Genomic DNA, 25,474 nt, shown 5'->3' with positions numbered 1-25,474 from the left:
GCAATTTATTCTGCTGGACATTTGTGAATACCTAGTTTGAATTGAGGAGACTGGGTAGCTAGTCTTGTGAAAGCCTGGATTTCACAGACCTGCCCGAGGAATACATATGTGATGAAACTAATCAGTGGACGTGGAGGTGGAGATGACAGCATCCTCTGGGAAGTGTATGTTGGGTGGATGGTGGTGGTACGGATAGAAATTGATTCAAGAAGGTCCTGTAACCTTAACGGTTTCATCTGGTTTATAATTTATCTGTAATGGGAAGAAAATACTTTATCACCGTGATAATATCTTGGGATAAATCTGAAATCACCAGCCGTATTATGAACGTGTTTGTGAATTGCAGGGGATGAAATTTTTTCCCCATGAATGTAATTTAGTGCGGACGAGATGACAGATAAGCTCCATGCAATACAGCCCATTTGATGTAATGTGTGTAATTTTACACTTGAAACCATCCTGTTTTAGAACTGGAAGGGACCTCAGAGATCATCCTGGTACAAATCAGCTTGCAGATGGGGAAGCTGAATCCCCGAGAAGACGGGTGGCTTTGCCTTTAATGCCAGCTAGGAGCCAGACATGTAGACTGTTGGGTTCGGAGACTTCGTAGACCATAAGGCTTAACATCCACAGGCTCACTTTTAGTGTTTTACCATCGGTGGGTTTATGTTATTGCAAATCGGAGCTGTAGCTGCTTTCTTCCGGAAGGTAGACTGACTCTTCAGCCCTCTGCACGTCTGGGTGCTTAATAAAAATACTTCCTGTGACCCCTGATTAACGCTCAATTGTGTAAGTTTAGGGACATTAGAACAAAATTCTTTGTCAACCTTTTCTTTTGTTTGAGCTATTAATGTGGCTCCTTGTGAGTTCTTAGTCACCTGATCTAAGAGAATTCAGATAAAGTCACGTACGCTGTCCTTTGCAAGGAAAAACCCTGGTTGCTAAAGGGATCGAGTTTAATATAGTTTCATATCAGAGAGGTTTTAATAATGCAGTCTAAAGTATTTGTACATGAATTCATTAAGCCCAGATTAGTCTCATTATAATTACTCAAAAAGTAATTCAATTGAAGAGAAAACATTTTAAATGGATATAAAATACACTGTTAGCTGGGAAGCCATCCTGTTCTACTTTATCAGCTACATAAAGTACTAGCAGATTTGAACATAACTTTCACAGTATACAGAATGCGATCATAAAAAGTATTATTCCTAAATCTTTTTTTTTATGTGCTTCCAGTAGTTAAGAGCTTTATCCTTCTGTGTGACGAATGAGAAATACTAGGGATGGAATGTCGTAAAAATGTTAGGGACTTACTAGCTCGTGTCCCTTGTCCCTCGCACTGCCCTCCCAAACCAGGGTGGGCTGATGGGTTATAAGCACGTGGCCTACGGTTGCTGTTGGTAGCACATTCCCTAGAAGATGTGGCAGGAAGGTACTTCAGGGCTTTACATTTTTTTTCTCTTACAAATAAAAGACATTTGCTGAATTCCATGTGCCTTCAGAGGTATGACAATGACAGGCAAAGTCGTGGTCTTCATTTCTAACATGGTAAAAGGTGAGGGGAGGCCAGGAATAAGGAAAATGATGGAACTTTTTCGGGTCTGCATTGAAAACGATACAGAGAAGAAAAAGGACAGAGAGACGCAAGGCCTGTCCACATTAAGGAATGGGTTTGTGCCCTGGCTGGTGTGGCACAGTGGATTGAGCAACGCTCTGTGGACTGAAAGGTCACTGGTTCGAATCCCAGTCAGGGCATATACCTCGGTTGCGGGCCAGGTCCCCAGTTGAGGGTGTGAGAGAGGCAACCAGTTGCTGTTTCTCTTGCACATCATGTTTCTGTCCTTCTCTTTTTCTCCTTTCCCCTCTCTCTAAAAATAAATACAAAAAAAAAAAAGAGAATGGGTTTGTTTGGGGCACTGAGGGCTGGAGCCTGGAGCCCTTAACCAAGGCTCACCAGCTTCTGTTTAGTCGGAGCAGCCGGAGTGTGCCTGTGGGAGGCAGGAGGGGCGTGGGTGTGGGCTGTGTGGCCACGCGGCTGCCCGGGCTGTCTGGCTTTGGAGACACAGGAAGCTAATCACAGCCCCTGTGTGGTGCCGTTGAGGCCACACAGGGATGCTGGAGGAGCCCTTGACTTTGGCTGTTCTCCAGGAGAGCACAGACCTGCACCCGGACAGGAAGGGGCTCCGTTAAGTGGTTTGTTGTGTTCAAACTTTAACCGAGTTATTTAATAAAGCAGCAGAACCCTTTGGTCAGGCAAATTCCTCATAGAACCCCACTGTGCCGAGTGGAGCTTTTCAGTTCCACGGCCCCCGTGCGGTTCCTACCTCTTTTGAACCTACGCATCGAAGGAGCATGGCTGCAAACCCTGGTCAGAGCCCGGGGCGGGGCTGAGTGAGCCCCGTACATGGGGACCTGGAGAAATAATGGCAGGGCCAGAGGAGACAGGCAAGGTCAGAGGAGTGAGTGGTGCCAATGATGAAGGCTGGGCCCTGGGTTTCTGGAACTTCTAATCACAACCCCTTAGATCATTGATTGAAGATAGGATGCCATTGGACCTCTGATCTCAGAGATTAAAAATAATTCATTCGTAAGGTAATATTTGAGAATTGCTTTAAAGTTTCTTTTTTTAAAAAAAGATTTTATTTATTTATTTTTAGAGTAGGAAGGGAGGGAGAAAGAGAGCAAGAGAGAAACATCAATGTGCGGTTGCTGGGGGTCATGGCCTGCAACCCAGGCATGTGCCCTGGCTGGGAATCGAACCTGCGATGTTTTGGTTCACAGCCCGCATTCAATCCACTGAGCTACGCCAGCCAGGGCGCTTTAAAGCTTCTTAGTGGTATGTAGTGACGTGATGATAAGATGAAATTAAAACAATCAATCTAGTTTGTGGATTCTCTCTTATTGTAACTTTTATAGCCCCATAGAAAGTTGCAAAGGTTTTTCAAATAGTAGATAATCAGTAAATGTTGACTAATAACACTACAATTCATAGCCGTCTTTCTGAGTACTAGTTACTGTGCATTCTATATGTATTATCTCATTTAATCTCCATAGCGATTTATGAGCTACCACCAAAGTTAGCTACTGCTATTCATGTTGCTGATGAGAAAAGCTAAGCTTAGGGATCCTCAGTTACCTGCCCGAGGTCCCACAACCAGAGACGCGGGGCCAGCTCTGACTTCAGGACCTGAGGTCTTCGCTACCCTCTTTTACTGCTTAGTATTGTAATGATGGCAATTTTCACTTGCTGAGCGCATAACGTAAACCAGTTAGCATGTGCTAAATAAGAGCTTTACATACATGATCTTGGTGGTTCTTGTGAATTTGGAAAGATAAGTTTTGTTATCCCCATTTTATAAATGAAGAAACAGAGACTCGGGCGGGTTAAATGGCCAGCCCAGGGTGGCTCAGACGGTGGACTAGTGTTAGACTCCTAAGTCCGTGGGCTCTGTGCTGATTGTCTTGTGCCTTGAGCCTCATGATACCACCGTGGTGGGACAAAGCTTGTCTCTGTTATCCCCATTTTGTAGGTGAGAACACAGACTACCAGAGGCTTCCCTGCCCCAGGTTTCCACCTCCTGAGGAGCTGGCACCCGGTTTAGGTTATGGGACCCGGTGGCCACAGTCACACTGTGACATGGCGCTGGATTGTCTTTGGGAGAGGAGATAACCCTGCCCTCCGCGGCAGGCCCTAGGCTTTTGGACCTAGACTTGGTCAATGTGAAGCCGATCTCCTCTGGAGTGTGCGCATTCAACAAGAGGGAGGGAGGCATTGGAGGGACCCGCTTTGTAACACAGGAAATTCACCTGACTCACAGAGACTGGCGGAGCACCAAGATCACAGACTGAATTCTGGCACTCTTCGTATCTGTGCATAGAGCCTGCTGGTTCTTGAAATCCGGCGAGGGGGCCGCCTAACCCATTTGAAATTTACTCCGGCTGTTGGTGGACCTGACCCACTCTAGGAATCAGTATTTATTCCAGCTCTTCCCCACCTCCCTTCCTTTGCCCCTGGTTAGTTGGGTCCCAGTAAAATGTCCAGTGCTTTACTGTAAAAGCACTTGTACTTGAAAGAGAATTTTCACTCAGGAGCTCAAACCACAGGGGGACTCACAAGACAGCTGTCTCCCCAGGTGAGATTTCTTAAATGGGAGTTAAGTGCATGCATTTTCAAGAAACTAAACTCCCCTCATATATAATTTAACCTAGAAAAGAAAGCAAAATTGAGAGAGTAGTGTGATTACATTGTTTGAGAACTAGTAGCTTTCTTTCCCCTGGTCTTATGGAAGTCACGCACACTTCCACTGTTTGGCATATCTTTAGTGCTGTGGGGTGTGGGCTAAGTGTGATATCGTAATAATAGCGAGAGCTTTGCTAACCATAGTTACGGACTGTGGGTTGAAATAGTAAATTGTTCTTAGCAGACTGAATGGGCAATGAGACTGCCATCCAGTTCTGCCCATAAAAGAAAGCAATAGATAAATAAAGGAGAGCCAACTCACTTAACTCGCGTGGCTCTGTGCACCGCTAATTATTAACCCCGGGCTCAAGAGGGGGGTTCACCCAGAGTGCAGTTAAATCATTTTTAACAGAGGTAAACACCGGCCGTGTGGATGAGTAACACTCAAGAAAGTTTTTAATCAGCCACGTTAAGGAATCATCCAGCCTAATTGCCATAACTTATTAATACTAATAAATAATCTAGTCTTTTTACGGCCCCCGTCTCCGGAGGACTCCAAGCATTACGGGTCTCTGGGGTGTGAATCTCTCTCGGTAGCTGTGGGGGAGGAGGGAAAATGTCCCTGATGCTCTTTCCTCACTGAAGAAACGGGACTTGAGGCTTATCTAACTAAGTTCCTTTTGTCTTATTTTCTTCTTTGCGTGTCTGAGTCACCAACTTATACCCGGCCTTTCATCCATCCATAGGATCAGAATGGCTCCAGGGGGTGGGGGTGGGGCTGGGGAACAGGCTTTCTTTGTTCCAGGGAAGGACTGGGGTTTGAGGTTTTCTCCCTTGGGACGTGAGTAAGAGCAGAGCTTTGTCTGAAGGAGTTCATTTCCTCTGCACAAGTGTCCCTGGAGTCCTCCGGGCTCAACCCGACTGGTGGTCAGGGTGGGCACTGGAAGCTCCCGGCTCTGAACTGTGTGACTTCCATTTTCAGGGAAAACAAAAAAAGATGAGGCTGGGTCTTCTTCTCAGACATTCTCCACAGCCGCTGGTGGGAAAGGTTGGTGTAAATTAGCGAACTTAACTTTCCCAACACCAGTGTTGTGGATGTTAAAATACACCCAGGTCACCCATGAGGAAGCTCAAGCTCAGAGAGTGTAATTGACTCCCCAAGAATTCGTAGAGGTTGGTTAGACTAAAAGGAGAAGATCACACGCAAATTTGAGGCAGTTTGGTTGTATCTACCAATCCCGGTGGGCTGGAAGATGGGGGTGCTGGACACGAACAGCAGCCTGGGAGATGGTGAGAGTATTTTTGTGGCTAGTGTCCTATGAGGTCTGCGGTTGGGAGAGGGAGGTAAAATGTAGCCGAACAGCACAAAATTGACCATCTTCTCACTTACTTTCTTTTCTGTCCTTGCATCACTTGAGCCTGAGCCTGGATGGAAGATTTAGCCAGGAACAGTACAATTTTAAAGAAGGCACTCGCCCTGGCTGGCATAGCTCAGTGGATTGAGTGTGGGCTGCGAACCAAAGTGTCGCAGGTTCGATTCCCAGTCAGGGCACATGCCTGGGTTGCAGGCCACAGCCCCCAGCAACCGCACATTGATGTTTCTTTCCCTCTCTCTCTTTCTCCCTCCCTTCCCTCTCTAAAAAAAAAAATAAAAAAAATAAATAAATCTTAAAAAAAAAAAAGAAGGCACTCAAGCCATTATTATACAGAGCAGAGAGCTAAAAAATGCTAAGAGCCAAATGATTCATACCACAGACTACAACAGACATGAGTGTACAGTGTAAATTGCAAGATAACCCCTGGCAAAAATTGTTGCAATATTTATACTAGTGTTGATTAAAATTTTCATTTGAATAAAAAGGTGCAAGGGTAAATGCAGCTGAAAAGGGGTTCTTGTGAAAATCTAGAATAGCTTATATGAAAATCAAGAGAGTTTTGGGGGAGAGAAGATAGTATTTATGCAGATTTGTCTGCTAAGGCATGGAAGACCCAGCGGATTTGGAAGGAAGAAGGTCACTACCGTAAATCCCCGCCTGAACTTCCTGCCTCCCTGCCCGCCCATGCTTTCCAGCGATTCAGATCTGCACCGAATTCCGAAGGTTGCACTCCCTTTCCAAGGCTGTGGGGAGGAGGTTGGGGATTCTGGACGGATGTTGAGACTGGATCTGTATTTGAAAGACTTAATCTCATTTCACTGATGTTTTCAAGGTTGGAAACTTTTGTCTGTATTCATTAGAGGAGAATGATAAAGCTCTAATTTGTACTTTGCTAATAATAGGGATGAGCTTTTGTGCTTCGTTGAGGTTAAATGGATCTCATGTCGCCCTGGCTCAGCCTGTCACGCCATGTGGGACCTCGGGAAGAATCTCTTACACCTGTGGACTCAGTTTCCTTGTCTGTAAAATGAGGGGGTCGGACCAGGCGGATGTTGAGACAGACCAACCCTCTTTCCTTCCCTCCTAGGGGAGCATACCATGCCAGGCAGTGAGGACCCACAAAAAGTGATTAAGACTCCTACCTCTTGTCCTCAGGAGCTCAGGGCCTACATAAATAACTAATTATACTAGGAACTATAATTGCAACGCGTACAAATTACTCAAGGAGCACAGAGGCGGAAACAGTGACGCCCCTCTCTGTGGGGACAGGCTCTGAGAAACTTCACAGTGGCTATGACATTTGCAGGCTGAGGGGGAAGCCTCCTCCAGGTGTGTGGGTTGGTCCGAGTGGGTGGTTCAGACTCCGCGGGAGGCAGCAAATGCGTGCGGCCTGGTATATGCTTAGGGAGCTCACACGGTCCTTCTCAGTTTCTGGACAGTGTCGGGGGCTGGGAGGTGAGTGGCATTGCACACCATGCTGATGGTGAGTTACTGAGGTTACAGAATGATGGAGAAGACATATAAATTAGAGCAGAGTTAAAGTTGGCCTGTAAGGGTGCCAGATGGGCCATTTACATCCCAGTTGGCTTTCAGGAGCGCGGGAGAAAGGGCGGTGGGTAAGCCAGCTCCCTGGAGTTGGGAACTGCGAGTCTGCAGTCTGGCCTGGGTGTACCCTTGGGAACACGTGTATTGAATGTGAATGGCATTCCTCAGAGGGGTCACATGTGCGCCACTGAACTGACACCTGCTTCCACAGGTGTTCTGTCCTTGCAGTCTGCTTAGCCCAGCAGGTGCATGTTGTGTTTACGCCATCCAGCGGGCCCTTGGCTCTTGGTGACCTCGTAGGAGCTGATGTTTTAGCTGATGACTGACAGCAGATTTGGTGTTGATGATACAGTTCTTACTCAGTTTTTGAGATGCAAATAACTTGTTTTAAGGTTCAGGAAATATAAGGCATGTTCACTGTCAAAAATTAAAATAACACAGAAATGCTCACGTAAGGTTAAAAATCACGCTCTACTCACACAGTGGAATACCATCCAGCAGTGAGCGTGAATGGTCTAATACCTACTACAGCGTGTGGGGCCCACCATCGCTGCGGAGCAAAGGCGGCAGAAAAGGTTCACACTGTATCAGTCCCTTCATACCATGTTCCAAAGTAGTCAAAACCAATGGAAGAGGATAGAAGTCCCGTGAGTGGTTTCCCTTGGAGGCGGCTGTTAGTGATTGTGCGTTCACTGATGCTTTTCGCTAGATGGGTGGTCCCCAGTGCCAGCCATTGTGCTTAGCATAGAGTAGTCTCACAGATATTTGTGGAAACAAATAAGTTTTTTCACCTTTCAACAGCCTTTGAGCTAGGATTTAATATGAGGACATGGTGTTACTAGTTGTGAGTTACGGTGTGGAGAATCTACACCGATGTTTTGTTAACGAGACTTATATATGGAACTTGAGTGAGGGCAAAGGCCCTTCCTCTGTTTATCTTTCTGTGTGTCCTTGTTGCTTTCGTGGCTCTGTATAAACTAGTCAGGCAGCTCAGCAGTGGGTAAGAAGATGCTTTTTGGAATCGGATAGGCTTGCGTTCACTCCTGAGCCCATTACTTACTCGTCTGTGGTTTAGGATGAGTTCTTCAGCCTCCCAGAGCCTCGGTTTCCCCTATCTGTAGAACGAGAGCGATCACACAACCTACTTTATAGGGTGGTTGTGAAAATAAAGAGTATTAATAGTATGAATGACCAACGTTGGCGTGTTTACTATGTCTTGGGCCGTGTTCTCAGCCCTTGAAACATCGGCCATGATTTATTTAACCTTCCCAGTACTCTGGTCTGTGTGTGGTTTAGAGAGTGTCAGCCACGCGTTGGTGAGCATTGGGCCAGGCTTTCCACCCAGGCGGTTGCATCCCAGAGCCCAGGCTCTGAACCACTGCCTCCGAGTTAAAGGAACCGAGGCATGAAGCGTGCCCGGCAGTTAGAGTGTGTTAGCTGTGATTATCATCGTTGTCGTGTTCGACATTGTTATTAATTTGTTTTTCTCCTCTCTCTCTCCCCGCTCTCCTCCGCTGCTGCTCTTCCTCCCTCCCGGCAGATGTTTTCCAGCAAGGTAAGTTCACAGTCTTCTGCCTGCTTTCCCATTGGCTGTGCTCTTTTGGGAGCAAGGGGCTGTCTGGGTGCAGGAGGTCATGGGGCCTCTCAGTCTCTCTGATGTGTCCCAGGGGGCTTTAGGAGGCACCATGAGGACAGTGGCTTGAGACGACCTGTTGTGCCATCCAGCTTCGGGTTGCTTCCTCGTGATCATGTTTATGGGAGGGACGGGGCCTGGATGACTGGCGCAGGGGCACGGGGGTGGGGCGTGTGGCCGCGCCCCTGTCTGGGGCAGGGGCGCTGTAGGACGTGTCAGATGGGGAAGAGCAGGTGTCTCCGGAGGGGGTCAGGTGGAGCCCCGATCCTCAGCACTCCTGCACCGTCAGGGCGCCTGAAGCTGGGCCAGAGCTCCACGTGCCAGCTTCACACGGGCGTTTCTTCACCAAACAAATGTGCCGCTGTCCTGGCGGTGTGGGCAGAACCACAGCTGGCTGGTCGCTGTGTGCCCTTCAACCCAGGTGTCCCCTGTGACCCCTCCAACTGGGCCTGTGACAGAAACAGAGCCAGGCCGGGGTGAGCCGTGTCGCGTGTGTTTTGCCTGCCAAGGTCACGTGTTCTGGGGAGCTGGGGGCTGAAAGCTCAACCCCCGACTGTGCCTTCCGGTGCGTGTCTTAGTCCCCACTTCGGATGCGCAGCCACCACGCTCCGGGTCACTCACGGCCATGGCCTTGTGGAACCTGCTAGACGTATAATGAAAGGGGAACAGCCTCTTGCCCTTTTTTATTTTTTAATCCCAGTCTGAAGCTAGCGGGCAAAGCGGCAAGGAGTCACTGTTTGTGTTCAAGCTGGGAAACATGTTTGTAGCGCAGCCTGCTACGTCTCTCTTGAATCCAAGCCTGGCTCGGAATAAGAGACTGGTTTAAAAATACACCCAGGCATTCCGTAAATAGCTTCCAAATAATCTTCGAGGCTTGCTATTTTCACAACTATTATTTTACCCCCAACAGGCAGCCTGTGTTACGGAGAATGTCTGCCTACTCTCCCTCATAAAAGCGCAGTTGTGGATGTTAAGGGTGAGGGGACTGTTGCGTTATCTTTTAAGAGTCTGGAGGCATAGACCTACTTTTATAAATAATTCATAGATCCCAACACGCTACAAGTAATAAGTTCCATTTGGTTGGAGACCAAGAGACGAGCAACACCGAGCAGGAGCCGCGCCTGCACACAGAAGGCAAGGGTTGCTGTCGGAGCCTTGCCCCTGCTGCAGTCCGTTTTCTTCCTCGAGAACTTGGGGTTTCAGGGGGGAGCCCTGGGAAGGGAGTGGAGTGTTTTTGTTCTGTGAGCTAAGAGTGCAAGTACAACCCAGTGCCGAATGGTGTTTCTCCTTGCAAGGTGCGGAACGTTTGAGTTTGGAAAGGCTTTCTGGAACACAGGAGCGTTCCTGGTTGTTGTCGTCGGCGTAAAAAATGGCCCATCAGACTGCCTGTGTCAAGTTTGCCTCCTTTTCGAATCAGTCATGCCAGTTGATGGATGGTGTTTGCCTGTCAGTAACAGGGATATGCAGAGTGAAAGTTATAATCATCTGCAAATCACGGGCTATCGAGACGTAATAGCATCTTCCAGAGACGGAAGCTGCTCGCTGCCCGCTGTCCCGCGCACGGGTGGGTGGGTGGCAGTTCCCTTATAAGATATTACTAGGACTTCCAACGGAGAGAACTAAGCTGGCTTTTGTGAATTATTTACATGGCACCAGCCTTAGAGGACCATTTTGTATGCAGAGAGATTCTTGAAATGATGGCACAGAACTTGCCAGCTGGTCCCTCCTCCTTACCTTTGCTTCTGGCTGTTCTTCCTGTGAAATGAATGCTCAGTAAAATGTGACGGTAAAAACGGACCAGTGACAGGAGCATTGGACCAAGACAACGGGTTCTGTGTCTTACAGACAGAACCTAACGTATGACTCTGCGACGTCTTCTGTGGTTGAAACTCTGTTGCAGAATTGTGCCAGTCTCTGGAAACCTGGAGGCTGTGAACTGTGCTAGGAATAATCCCCAAACTAGGTGGCTGCGGATGGATAGGAGCCACGGGCTCATCTCTGAAGCCCCTTCATGCAGGGTGACTCCGACTGGCTCTGGCCCCTGCCATGTTGGGGCCTCCAGGCCCAGCGTGCTTTGGGGCGGTTGGGGGGCTGCTGCTTTGCAAGCGCGTGGGTCTGGCAGTGAGTGAGTGGGGCCCCTTTGCCCAGAGGAGGCTGTGTGTTTGGGCTGCTGTCACCGTGGCGGGAGAAGAGGGACGCAGGCTTGCAAGTTGACAACATCAGATGTCCTCAGAGGGAGCTGCGGTTATTTCCTCTGGATTACATTACCTTTTATTTCCTCGCAGATCAATCTTGTTACAGTCGGTGACAGTGCGGCAGCTACCGCTGGGCCTTTCTCTGCCACATCTGTGCTGTGTGCACGTGGGAGCGTGTTTCTCCTCTGCTCCTGGGCCTTCATAGTGTTGTTGGTTCTTTCATCTGCAAATGCCACTTGCTGTGGTGGTGAGACCCAGGGCGTGAGGACTGTCGAGGACAGCGGGCCCGCAGCTGGGCCTTCCATATGTGTAAGTTCTAGGGCCACGGGGCCACGTTTTCAAAGGGCCTTTCCTGACCTAGATTCTCTATTGTCCTCAGAGCTCAGAGCCAGGAGATGGCTCTCAGAAATTCCAAAGTGCCACGGACTTGCTCTTCACGATGTCAGAGGCAATTGAAAATGTTCTGTGTGCACACATGCCTAGAATCTCAAGTGTCAGAGCACTTATCTCAGCCCTTTAATAATGAAGTCAGGACCACACGCACGCCTCATTTGAAGTTACTGGAGCACCTTTGGAATGCTCTTCCATGGGCTCAACCTTGATTCTGAAATCGAATAGAAACTGAGCGAGTGGCCTGGAAATCAAGCGATACCACTCGGCAGGGTGTTGGGAAGCGTAAGTGGGCACAGTAGAAAGATCTCACCGCTGAGTTAATTCTCGGCTCTGCGCTGTGCTCCCAAGTCTGTTCCAGACCCCGACCCAAAGAGGCATAGCCTTCCCTCCTCCTCCGTTCCCTGCCCCCTAGAGCTGGCATCTTGCTACTGGAGGGTTTTTTTCTTCCAGCCCAAGTAACTTTTGATACCTCTGGAGTGTAGCGAGTTTTGCAATGGGTAACTGTGCCACACGCCTTCCGGGCCTTGAGGATAAGGGAGTGTGGACAAGACAGCAAGGGCCCCGTTCTCATGGAACTCAGTCTGGCCTGGGGACATCGGTGCCAAGCATGCAAATCAGTGACTTCTAGAGGGATACCTGCCGTGAAGAAAATATCACAGGGTGGCGTGCTGGTGGCGTGCAGGGAGGGCCACTTCAGATGGGGTGGTCAGAGGATGCCGAGAAGGACCAGCGAAGGGGGGACATGGGGAACCGGCAGGGGAACGTGCAAAGGAGAAGCCCGTTAGGCAGAAACACCCATTGTCCCGGGGTCTGAAGGAAGCGGGTGTTGCTGGGGCTCGTGCGTGAAGGAGAGACGTGTGTGAAGGGGACAAGCAGAGGAGAGAGCGAATGGCCATTTGGGGGTCAGAGGAAGGAAGCCGGTGGCGGGTTTTAAGCAGAAGAGAGCGGCCTGGTTTTGTGTACACCAGAAATCTCCAAGCTGGCTGCGGTGGAAAAGCGCAGGAACAGTGTGTGAGGACTTAAGGCAGGCTCAGAACGGAGTGCTGAGCGAGCTCTGGTCGGCTGAGATGGGGCCCTGCCCACCGTCCTAATTGTTCCCCTTAGTGGGTCTCTGCCATCCTGGGCCGTGGGATTCCCCCCACAACCCCCGGGTGGCCCATGCCCGGCAGCTCGCCTCTGCTGGGTGCCACACTTCCTGCCTGCTTTGTCTGGGGGAGTCCTGTGCCCATGACGTACACCTCCTCTCCTTAAGGCTGTGGCAAGTAATGCTCATCGAGGGCCTTGTTAAAACATTCCTCGGTGTGTCTTTAGATTTTTTAAAAGCCACTTTTCTCCAGTGCACACACACAGGTGTATCATATGTATGATGTTACTATAGATACATGTTCACAGACTCAGGAGACCTCAGTTGGGCTCCCGACTGGGTTGCTCCCTCTGTGGGAAACTCGGACCAGGAGCTTTGCCCCGTGGCCTGAGTTTTCTCATCTGTCCAGCGAGAGAGCTGGGGCGATCCCCAGCCCAGCTTGGCTTGCTGCTCAGGCTCCGTGTTACGGATTTGCCCTAAGAGTGCACAGAAATAGCCCACACTACAGGTTTCGATTGTTGTCTGGAGAACTTTGGGTGAAAGAGAGGCTTCCCCAGTGGCTGAGAATTCAGGTTAAAAGAATTGCGATTTCAGAGGTGTCACTCGCCCACACGGCCATTCTGAAGCGCCAGCGCTTCCCGGGATTAATACGGCATTCGCAATGGAGGGCACCGCTGGTACTCACTCGCACAGAAAAATCAATCACAGTTTGGTTTCTGGCAGCCCAGCCAGGCCTGTTAATTGCTGGGGTGGGCTTGTGGTGACAGGGACCAGGCCATCCGTACCATGCTTGAGCTCTTTTGTATGTTTCAAACTTATCAGTTGAATTGCTGGGGCTGGATCTTAGGTTTTCCCAACCACTTCCGAAAACCCATCTATTATAAAGCTCTGACCCTTTCGCCATGAATTATGGTCCCTCTGGTAATGTTCCATGTTATGAAATATTGTTTTCTTCATGAGGGTGGGATTTATGGGAATAAATTAAATCTATTGTTACCATTGCCAGCCTTTAAAAAAAGCACCCCACATCCAAGTTGTCACATGACATTAACCAGCACATGAGAAAAATGGGTTCACATTTTCGTGGTGGCAAGTGGTTGGTCCCCTGGCCACATTTCCTGCCTGCTAATACTTAATAACGTCCTCCTCTTTGTCCAGAATCGGTAGAATATTCTGAGTCATGTAGGAGAGGCATCCATCTTTCCAGCACAAACTGAACAACATTACCATTTAATTTTGCACAGATTCACTTTGTGCGTGTGTGTGATGTATGAGGAAGACGATAACCACATTTAAATAATCCCATTCTCTGCGGTGCTTTATCACCTTCCTTGCGGGCTGTGCGGGGCCGCCCGCTCCATGCCAGGTGCCCGTGGGGCGGGTTTCTCGTTGTGGCACATCCACCGTGTGCCCACTGCAGTCCCTGGGTATGAATTTGGAGTGACGTTTCAGAACCTTTCTTCCCAGTAGCTGGAGTTTCAAAATTGCAAAATCAGTGAAGTGGGAAACTCTTGAGATTCCTTTACTGTGAGATAGTTGCTAATGAGAAAAGACCAGTGTGTCTTTTTCAAATTTTAGTTTATTGGGATGAGGAGGAGGAGGAGGATGGTGATAACATCGACATTTTTATATCTCGCCTCGTCCAGGCATTGGGACAGGCGTTTGAAGTGCATTTTCTCATTGAATCTGCCCCCACCCTTTAGTAGGTTTTATAACCAGTAATCCCACATTACAGAGGAGAAAACTCAGGCACAGCATGGATGCAACAGAGTGACGGTTACATAACCTGTGAGTGGTAGGGCCAGGATTGTTTTTAATTGAGCGACTGTGTCCTCTAGAACAGGTTTAGAGTGTCAGAAGAAAACTGTGCAGACGGTACAGAGAATGTCCGTATGCCCCGCACCCCGTTTCCCCCAATATTCTTCTTACGTTAGTGTGGCACGTTCGTTACAGTCACTGACCTGACACTGCTCCGTTGTTATTCACTGGAGTCCACAGCTCATTCAGATTCCTTTGGTTTTCACCTAATGCCCCTCTTCCGTTCTGGGAGCCCGTCCGGGACACCGCACTGCCTTGAGTTGCACTGACTTGTCATGTCCCCTTAGGCTCCTCTTGGCTGTGACAGTTTCTAAGGCGCCCCTTGTTTTTGATGATCTTGGCAGTTTTGAGGAGTACAGGTGTTTGGGGGACCCTATTGTAGGAGGCCCCTCTCTTCGAGTTTGTCTGATGTTTTTCTGCTGATTAGACTGAGGTCAGGGGTTTGGGGGAAGGTCACAGAGCTGAAGGGCCCCTTGCATCCCATCCCATCAAATGCCCCTTCTATGAACGTGACCTGTGGTGATTGACGTTGATCTTCACCACTTGGCTGAAGTAGTGTTTGCCACATCTTCCCACTGCCAAGTTCCTTATCCTCTTGCACCCTTCGGAGGAAATCCATGCAAAGCCCACACTGAAGGAGTGGGGAGTTACGGTTCAGCCCATTGAGGGAATAGTACGTATATCGATTAATCTTCTGTGTGGGAGATTTGGCTCTTAGTCTTCATTTGTTACTTTATTCAATCATTTATTTAGATCAGCATGGACTCGTGGGTGTTTATTGTATACATTGGGTTATAATGCAATACAGTTCCATTTATCTTCTTGCTTTGGCTACTAGGAGCTTTGTTCCAGCTTTGGCCATCAGGAGCTCTTTCTGTCGCTTCCTTATGCCCTGCCACTTCTTCTTTGAGCACCTCTGCGGCACTCACTGCTCCTACAAGATGCCCCAGGGTCATCTTGTATATTACCCACCTCTGCCCCAGATTCATGCATTTCTCCAGGAGTCCTGGCTACTTTGATGGGAGAACAATATCAGAAACCAAGGTCTAGGTGGTAGGTGTGGTTGTTGCTACTGGAAAGTCATTTCTTTCAAGCTCTCTCAGATGTCAGAGCAAAGAAATATATGTGTATACACTAACCTGTGCATATATGCTTATTCATAACTATCTCTATATGTAATGAGGTATATCTATATTGAGTTAACTGTGAGTTCTCACTGACGCCTTTAACTCGGATCCATTACCACACGGATCATTCTGGCTTCCTCCCCTTGCTTATCTTCCCAGAGTGAGACGCCTGAGCCTGGATTTTGAACCTACCTAGTGTGACTTCAGGTTCTGCTATATGCTCACCCGACTCCTAAAGAAAGGCTTTCAACTACCCCTGGTGTTACACAGTCACAGATCCTTGACGCTTCCTAACAAGTCCTAACGTGACTGCCCGGGTGCAGAAAAGTGGGTTTATTGGGTACTTGTGGTAGTCAGTTCGGTCTGCTATAACAAAATACCATAAACTTTTCAGCTTAAATGACCAGCATTTATTTCCCATGGTCCTAGAGGCTGGAAGTCTTAGATCCAGATGGTGTCTGTCAAGAGCCTGCTTCCTGGTTCATAGATGGCCACCTTCTTGCCGTGTCCTCACGTGGTAGGAGGAGGCACGGAGCTCTCCGGGGTCCTGTTCGTAAGGGCACTGATCCTGCTCGTGAGGGCTCTAGTCTCCAGAGGTCCCACCTCCTAGTGTCATCACCTTGGTAGTTAGGATTTCAGCGTGTGAACTTGGAGGAGACGCAGACACTTAGTGCATCACAGCGCCCTCCTTCCTACACACCGGACTCAGGCTTGCTCTGGCCACTTCTCAGCCAGTTCCAGCCCTAAAAGCTTCCAAGTGAGTTTGCTTTATCGAGAGCAGAAGCTGATTGCATAGTGCCTTGTTTTTGAGCTGAGACACTTGTACTTCCTCCCATAGCCTGAGCAGGCCAGGGACACAACAACTGATCTGTTTATAATCTCCCTGCTGTCGAGCGCTTAAAACCCCTGCACCTTCTTTAATGGATCACTGCTCATTGGGGTCCAAGACAGGTCCATGCTCTGAGTCACCGAGTTTGTCCTGGGGACAGATATAAGGCTGTGTTTCCTGCTTGGGCAGGAGGGTGTATGGTTGGTTGAGCATGTTTATCTATTTGGGTTGCCACCACCAGCCAATTCCCTACCCCCATTCCCCTACTTCCTCTCCCTGACAGCCCTTCCCAGATGCCTGGGCTGGTGCGTTGTCCGCTGCAGGCAGAGAGGATGCTCTTACTGGGAGGCCCACCTGTGATGGCTGCATTCATCAGCTGGCCAGTGGGAATGCCTGTGGAGACAGCCAGTGCCCATTTGCCAATGCCCTCTGGTACCTCTGGTGCACCTGGCTCCCCCCAGGCCAGCAGTCAGGGTGTGGGGGCGCTTGGACCCCATGGTGTCAGGAAGCTCCGCTGCTGTTTTTCTCAGAGCCTGGCTTGCCGGAAGCCACAGAACCTTACAAACAATTGCAGTTGATTCATTCAGATCTTTTGTTCTTAGATGAAGCAGTGTGTTCATCTAAGGAACATTTGAGAGCTGACGGAAATTTGTTCTTTAGCCTCGACAGGTGGTTTGATGGCATATTCCCAGGCTAATGGCTGGATGAGGGCACTCGTTGACAAGCAGTTTCTTCTAGGGAACGCTAGGCCAGACCTCCTCAAGCCGTGCCCACGCATTATTTCTCGCACCCCTCGCCCAGCTCATGCTGTTCACCCCCATAAGGCCCTACCTGGTTGATCTCTGTTCTTCCAGATGCTTAGCCCCACCTCTGTGCCTTTGGATCTGGTGATTGCTCTGTTTGGAGTATTTTCTCCTCCTTACAGCCACCCTTGTCCTTTTCTCTCCCCTGCCATCGGAAATGTACCCAGGTCCTGACATCACGGTGGCTGACCCAGGGGTGGGTGCTGTGAGAAGCAGACTCTCATTTTCACATGGTCCTCTGATGCCTCATTACAATATTTACAGCCATTGGGACAGCCTAGAAATCGTTGAGAAAATGCTCGCTACCCAGACCCCCTCATTGATACGTCTCTGCTCCTGATTACTCTCCGAACTCAGCCTGAGTCCTCTCAGCTAGGCCATCCCCACTCCCTCCTGCCCGGGTGCAGGAGATCCTGCTCGCCGCTCCGGAGGTGCCCATCAGCTTCTCACACCTCCGCCAGGACTTCTCCCGCCTTGTTGTGATGCTCCGCTTCATCATCTGCCTGACCACACCACCCTGAGTCCTAGGGAGAGAGAATCTGGCCTTTTATTTCGAATGTTTAGCACCAAATACAGTGCTTAGTGCATAGTAGGTGCTCACTAGGTGTTCGATGACTGAAAGTGGAGATGAAGTAAGGCTCAGAGGAACGAACATTTTGTGCATGGCTGCTGCGTGTGGATGCTCGTGCACACACGTGTGAGGACAAGCTCATGCTTCTTTTATGTTTGACAGTCTAACTTCCGTGACAAACCTGGGGCAGAATGCTGGCAGAGTCACAGATGGTCATGTCACCCATGGTCATGTGGAGAACTAAGCCAAATCATTTTCTATCCCTGAGTCCTAAAATCTTTTTCCATTTTGTGCCTTCACCGCCATTTTTTTTCTTAAAGGGACAGCATTTGGACGTAGAGTGAGTCAGCAAATATTTGGCTGCTCAGGTTTGTGCAAGGCATGCTCAGGAGCGTGGGCTTGCCTTTCAAGAGCTGGTCATGTCACAGGACACCCAAGGCTAGTCAGTCTGTGGGTCAGTGGGTGCTGTCTTCTCCTGGTGCTGGGGGAAGTCACAGAGGACGGGGGTCCCTGGGAAAGGGGCTCTGCTGCTGGGAGAGTGCTGCGTGGGGTGGTTTTGAAGGAAGCAGAGGGTTTGAATGGGAAGGACAGAGGCAGGCCCGTGGGCAGGTACAGTGGGGAAGGGCCGTCTGAGTGGAGGTGGAGACAAATACACAGCGTTGTGCTTATGGGGTATCGAGAGGCCGTGAACTTCACAGGCATCATGTTGGCATCAGATGGGGCTAGTTCACACCTGCTGATCATCAACAACCTCTTTGCTCCCTCCTGCCCCCCGACACTCCTGGTGTGATTGAAAAGATTTTATCTATCAAATGAATAGTGTTGGGTTATTGAGTTTCCCCATTTATTATCACTCATTTTATTACTCTTTTTCCTACTCAAGGGTGACCAGTCAGCCAATCAGCATTCCTGATCAGCACAGTGAATGTTATGCCTCTGAGTTGATGAGATTTAAGTCCATAAAAGAAAAAAAAACCTAGCTTGATATTTTAGATAGCTTGAGAAATGGCGGTCTTCGTTATTTTAAAGTGTAGGCAGCGAAGTTCCAGCTTGTTCTAGGAAGGTCAAGAGAGCCACTATAGCTTTTTGAGCCGAGACAGAGCAAGAATCGTGCACACAGTGAAACTGCTGTGTGTCGGGTGGCCGAGGATGGGGAGGGCCTCTCCTCCCTCAGCGTGTGCCAGGCGCATGCTCGGACTCACTCGTTTCCCCGGGACAATCGAGGCTCATATTCTCAGTTTTCTCCACGTGTATCCCCATTTTCAGATGGCGAAATAGATCAGGAAAGCTTAAGTTTTCCTTTACAGAAGGTCTCTCAGCGAATGCAAGACCAAATCTGAGTTCAGACCCAAGCAAGACCCAAGTGAGACTTAGTCTGAATTTTCTTAATGGCCACATCATGCAAGTCGTCTTGGAAACCAGGACACCCAGGTGGGCTTGCCAATGGGTGGGGTAGACAGTGCAGCGACCAGGCACGAGGTCCCAGCCAAACTCGGAGAAGTGGAAGCACGTGTTCAACCAGAAAACTCGAGTACAAGTCATCACAGCAGCTTTATTTATAGTAGCCTGACACTGGGAAGAGCTCAGTTGCCTGTCCGTAGGAGGAAGGACCGACCACTGTATTCACGTGGAACGGAGTGGTGCTCAAAAATAGCCAGGAGAAAGTGCGGACACACACACACACACACACACACACACACACACACAATGACATGGGTGGCCTCAGAAACCTGATGGTGCTGAGGACGCTCTGTGCGATTTCAGTTCTCCACAATTCTTCAAACTAAGCCGGGATGGACGAAGCTCAGAGTGTTGGCTGCCTCTGGGGAAACTGGAGTGAAGACTGACTTAGAAGAGGCAAGAGAGAACTTTCTGGCTGATGGTCATGTTCTGTCTTGACAGGGGTGTGGCCTGTACAAGTGTCTGCATTTGTGAACACTCAGAGAATATGCAACTTAAGAGTCATGCATTCCACTTATGTAAATTTTACCCTAAAAGAAAAGAAACATATAAACAAGTACTGAACTCTGGGTATCGATGTGCACATGGAAGCATCTAGGGGTGAGTGCACTGCCGTCTGGGATTTATTTTCAAATGCAGCCGAACAACGAAAACAGGTTGCCACCTGGGTAGAGGGGTGGACAAGGTCACCTGCTGAGGTTCAGGGTGGACATGAACTTGGGGGGAGGGGCCCTCCTTAACCGTGACAGGTGACCAACTCATCTGAGAGTCCCCAGATGAGGCGAGGGCATTATGGGAGGACGGGGGCAGAAGACAGAGTGAGGGGCCGGTAGAAACGGGCAAGTCCTGAGGAGAGTGGAGAGGGAAATCGGTTTAAATTTGGTAAGAGGAAGAGAACAAAGCCTTGGGCGAGACGCAGACAAGTCAAGTAGGTTTTCCAGGAAAGGGCTGTGCGCCGCAACCATAGGCCTCCCCACCCCCTTTATCTCCTGAATATATTAAAGAATTAAAATGTAAATCTCGGAAATTAAATCCATGGGCCAAGTGTGCAGATGAGGCTTTTGCAGAGCAGACAAAGCTGTTCTTTTTCCCTGTTAAACAGCCATGGTGGGAAAACACGTTTTATTTGAGATGGATTAAGTTCCGTGATGAGCGAATCTCTGAAGGATTGAGGGTTGCAGTTCTCATAAGCCCGCAAAAGTTCAGCTCCTTATCTGAGGCTTATCCGAACCCAAGGAAACCTTTTAGGCTTGTGTGGAGGTTAGGGACCTCCAGCTGCTGAAAGTTAATATCCTGCATCAGGAAACCACCTGCACGGTGAGGGGGAGGTGGGGGGAAAGGCCTGTAAATTAATGTGCGCTCCAAAGAGAGGCCTGCTGTGGTTTGGGGCTTCCTGAGCTGGGACCACCCACTCTCTTCGGTGGGTGGATTACAAGTTCAGCCCTCCGAGCCCTGGAGAAGGAGGTCATGCGTGCTAGTTCTTGAGATCTTTTACCACATTCAGTTCTCATGTGAGCGCCGGTGATCGGGCCCCAGGCATGCCCCGCTCCTGCCTCCCTCTCGTGTGTCCCCTCACCTCCCTCGGTCACCTCCTCAGGCTTCCATTTGGACCTTTGGACCCGTCCTCTGAGCTTCCTCAGGGCCCTGGAACATTCCTCCTCTAACAGGCTGCTCTTCGTTAGGCACTCGCCTCCTCAGAGCTGCGTTCCCTGGTCATCCCTGCTCAAGTTTCACGCCCCACACACTGTCCCCCGTTCCCTCATTTCATTCTTCATAGCATCCGTACAAAACGGGCCGTGGGTTGAATCCACGTCCACCTGGAACCTCAGAATGTGACTGCATTTGGAAGTGGGGTTAGTTATAACGGTCTTGAGATGAAACCATCCTAGATTTAGGGCGGCCTTGAGCTCAGTGACTAGTTGTCCTTATAAGAAGAGGAGAGGACCCAGAGAGACAGAGAAAGGAGGCCACGTGACCATGGAGGCTGCGACTGTGATGTTGCCACGAGCCAAGGAATGCCTGAAACCACCGGAACCTGGAGGAGGCAGACGAAGATTCTTTCTGGAAGCTTTAGGAGGAATACAGCCCTACGAACACCTCGGTTATAACCTTCTGGCCTCCAGGACTGTGAGAAAATACATTTTTAAAATTTGGATCCACTAAATTTGGTTGCAACAGCCCCAAGAAACGAATACAGGACCCATTACAATCTGAAGTTACTTTTTTTTTTTGCTTGCTTGTTCCTGGCTTGTCTCTCCAGCCAGAATATAAAGCACTTGAACGCAAGGGCCTTGCCGTGCGTGGTTCTGTTCCCTACATCCAGTGTCTAGAGCAGCACCAGGCACAGCATAAGTGCCGAATAAATGCTTGTCAAGCTAATAAAACCCTGTGTCATAAGAGTTGTGGTCTTGATCTCTGACACCCAGAGAGGTTTCTTAACTTGCCCAAACTCACATATTTGGAAGAGTCAGGATTCAAATTCAGGCCTTCTGGTCTTCAAGGTCAAGTTTATTCTAGCACATCACAGCAGCTTTGTTGTTATTTTGAAAGAGCTCTTTTTAGTATCATTACAATTTATTTTGAAATGCATCCTCCCATCCCCCCTCAAAAACTCCAGTATAGTCTGTATCCCTTACAAACGGGAACCAGAACCTTCCCCAAGGGGTTTTGGTCAGTAGCCCGCCCTGGGGGGAGGAAGGCCACCCAGGCACGGAGCAGGCAGCTTGCTGGCTCAGCAGCACAGCGAAGACGGAAGTCCCTGGGGGCCTGGCCCCGAGGAGGGGACCAGGTGCTGTCCGCACCTCAACCGGATGGGTGTGCACCCACAAATAGACTGCAGGAGCACCTCTCACTCAGCTGGGTTGCCACTCTGAGGGTCACTGCTCTTCTCTTCTCCCCACAAAGGGAAAAAGAGCGGAATTTGATTCCCCCCCTGGCTACTGGAGCACATCTGGAGCATTCATTCGATTTTATCTGGGACCTGCAGTGTGGCGCTGGGATTGATCATCTTGCGGGTTTGATTCCTGATGAATCCTTGCTGTCTTCTACTCTCCCCTCTGGCTCTCAGCCCAAATGAGGTCAAATCAGTCATCCCTTCGGCTTCCCTGGCACTGTTTCGTCCCTGTTTTTTTACAAGTCTACCCAAGTGCCATTCACCAATGTCCCCTCCTTTCTCTCTCACACACACACAATTTTAAGTTTTTAAATAATAATGCACATACTGTCAATTGTGTATTAAAGAAGTATGTTTTGATGTGCTAGCACGACGGCCTGAGCCTCTGTGCACCCCAGCACTGCGAGGCCTCAGATTCCGCACCCATGAACAGATTTAGTACAGTTTCTACCAAAGGGAGTCAGTTACCTTTCAAGTACTAATGTATAAGGCCTGCCTTCTCCCCAGCCTCCAGCTTTTTGTGTGTGTGTAAATAAATAAAGCTTGTTTTGTTCTTATGGGGAAACAATAGTATGTAGCAGAGGTTTTCTCATGTTCTCTCCTAGGGCATGTCTTGGTTACATGAGGGCAGATCTGAATCTGGCTTTTGGAAAGAAGCTGAAGTTTGGTCCAAGTTCACTTGACAAGTCATCAGGCATGGCGCTGCTAATCTGGGTCAGAGACAGGATGTGGCGTCAGGGTTAGGGTTGGAGTTGAGGTTGGGGTTAGCACAGCAGTCTCCCTGTCTTCTCCCCACTGTACCACAAGCTTCTTGTGGGAAGGGCCCGCCTTAGTCATCCCGTTCTCCCCTGGGCCTGGGGCACAGTAGGTATTTGATGGATGTTTGAATGAATGGAGAGATGGATGGTTGGTTGGCTAAGAGCCTTACAGTGAAGGCAATTCATAAAAAGAACCTGCTGTGGAATTTAGAAAAATCACCCCTCTAAGGTGCATATCAGGTTCTGTTCTGTACAGGAGGCGGCTGGCTGTGTGTGGTCGTGGCTTACGTGTTTGAGTTGATCATCAGTGTACTCCATCTTTGTCTTTTCTTATGTTTTCCACGTCCGATAAAGTGTGGTTGTTCTAAAATCTAGAAGAAGTATAACTGCAAAGTGGAAAATTCATTTCCTTGTAGACTAGCGTTCAGAGGGCCTGAGGACTTTTTGGGGGTCATCATACCTAACTACAGTGTGATGTCAGACAAATCAGCTTCAATGCCTGAACTTTCTCATCGGTAAAATGAAGGGATTTGTCATCACCTCGAAGATCCAGCCTGAACAGTCTATTATTCTAGCAAACGATGGCTTCCAACCAGTTCTGCTCTCATACTCGAAACCTGTCTTTCCCTTCATCCGTGTCTCCCTTCTTAACCAGGTTTTAAGCCTCACCCTGACCACTGCATCCCCGGTGGTGTACGGTTGGCTGATGATGGCATGTGTATTGAACCCCCTTCTGGATGAATTTTAGTTACCCTGAGCCATGGTTTGGGGGACAGTTTAGGACTGTATAGTTTCTGTGAACTTGCTTCTTGATTGAAATAGTGATATGTGTGGGTTTCCGAAAAGTCAATCAGAATTGGGGAGTTTTTGAAGGCTCACTTGAAGGGTGTCTAAGCCACAAGTGCTGCTCCTTATCACCTTTTCTGTCCGTTTCTGGTGGGGATTTCCAGTGGGGGGAGGCCCGGCTGGCAGCCCACTTCTCTTTCAAAATCGTCCATGTCTGTCTCTTTGTCCTCAGTCCCCCTATTCACTTAAACTTGAACGACAGTGTGGCTGACAGGACAATGGCCCACTAAAGATGTGTTTGCATCCTGATCCCTGAAACTTGCAAATATGTTATGTTACAAGCAGAAAAGGCCTTTGCAGATGAGAGTGGTCTTGATATGGGAAGATTACCCTGAATCCTCTGGGCCCAAAATGCGATCACAAAGGTCCTTGTAAAGGGGAGGCAGAAAGATCAGAGTCAGAGAAGGAACTATGACAATGGAATAATGAGAGAGAGAGAGAGAGAGTGGGGGGGGGGGAGAGGGCTTTGAAGATGCTATGCCCTTGGCCTTGAGGAATGGGGAAAATCCCAAACCAAGCAATGCAGGTGGTCGTAGAGGCTGGAAAAGGCAAGGAAAATGGTTCTCTCCCAGAAAATCTGGAAGGAACACAGCCCTGCCAGCACATTGATGCTAGGACTGCTGAGCTCTAAAACTGTAAGATAGTAAATCTGTGTTGTTTTAAGTGACTCAGTTTATGGTAATTTGTTACAGCAGCCGTAAGAAACAGATAGAGTTAGGGAGGGCTTTACTCGCAGATTAAAATCCTGAAGGAAAGAGGGTTACTTGGGCAAGAGGATTATGCATTTTTTTCATCCAGTTAACATTTATGGAACCTCTGTTGCATGTCAGACCCTGTGTGAAGCACACCGTGGGCGTGCTGGATTAAATAAACTCGGACATAGATGTGGCCTTTAAGGAGTTTACAGTTCTAGAAGGAAGGCAAGGCTAGTATAAGAAGGATACTGCAAGGCTGAAAACGATCTGTCTGCAAGAGAGGGCAGGCCCGCCAAGCAGCTGCTCGGGCACCCATCAATGGGAGGGGCTGAAACAACACCAAACACGGCTAAGAAAAGACGGTACAGACTTCTTGAAAAGAGTATGGGGTGTATAAGGAAAAAAAAAAAACTGGTAAGGAATTTGGATTAAGAAGCAGAACCCCAAGGAACTCTCTTCCTTAGGGAGGCTTATGTTTCACGAAATAGGTTTGTAAGTTCGGGTCTGAGTTGAATCGTTGGGAACGAGGCAGGGGAATCCTAGTGCCCCACTGGTGGTCCCTCTCGCCCTTCCCCGACGTAGCACTCTCCCTGCCCCGTTCAGGAACTCCAGGCAGCTGTTTACAGACTATTAGTTTGAAAGGCACAGAATTAGCAGTCCGCCTGGCAAGCCCCATGTCTCAGTCTGACGGTGGAAGTACTACAAAAAAAGACAGAACCAAATCAATAGGGCAACTTAAAGTACAGAAAGAGTTCTTTTGGAAGGCACTAAAGGAGGCTCAGTGGGGGAGGTGTTTTCTAAACTTGACCATGACGGAAAAGGAACGATTATTTTAGTGCAAGCGTTGACAAACTGTGGCCTGCCTATTTTTGTAAATAAAGTTATTTTTGGAACAGAGCCACAGCCATTCATTTCAATATTGCTCATGGCTCCTTCTGCACCACGGTGGCGGGGCTGAATGGTTTCTACAAAGACTGTATGGTGCACAAACTGAACACATTTATTATCTGGCTCATTATAGGATGAGTTTGCTGACCCCTGCTTTCCTGTGTCTCCATAGCAGGTCGTGGTGAGAAACCATAGTGAATCATAAGTTTCGGAAATGGCTCTTTACCTGTTGAGGGAATTAAGATGAAGATATTGATAGAGGGCCCTGGCTGGCGTAGCTCAGTGGATTGAGCGCAGGCTGCGAACCAGGCATCTCAGGTTCGATTCCCAGTCAGGGCACACGCCTAGGTTGCAGGCCATAACCCCCAGCAACTGC

At 49.0% G+C, this 25,474-nt stretch overlaps 1 protein-coding gene across 3 annotated transcripts in view; it reads left to right on the top strand.

The window, feature by feature from the left end:
* GFRA1 (GDNF family receptor alpha 1) overlaps window positions 1–25,474 on the top strand; it is a 226,155-nt gene that overhangs the window by 43,747 nt on the left and 156,934 nt on the right. For 2 of the 3 annotated variants that reach the window (XM_045854235.1, XM_045854233.1), the window contains one exon: window positions 8,645–8,659. The exons of the other annotated variant lie outside the window; for it this stretch is intronic. In XM_045854235.1, coding sequence (XP_045710191.1) covers window positions 8,645–8,659 — 15 coding nt within the window. The remainder of the gene's footprint in view (window positions 1–8,644; window positions 8,660–25,474) is intronic. 3 annotated transcript variants of the gene reach the window in all.

The sequence above is a fragment of the Phyllostomus hastatus genome, unplaced genomic scaffold (assembly GCF_019186645.2).
Source record: "Phyllostomus hastatus isolate PE091 unplaced genomic scaffold, TTU_PhHast_1.1 phas_scaffold_1066, whole genome shotgun sequence".
Taxonomy (NCBI): Eukaryota; Metazoa; Chordata; class Mammalia; order Chiroptera; family Phyllostomidae; genus Phyllostomus; species Phyllostomus hastatus.
The sequence above is the reverse complement of the archived record's forward strand: the minus strand, read 5'-3'. Positions and strand labels throughout refer to the sequence as shown.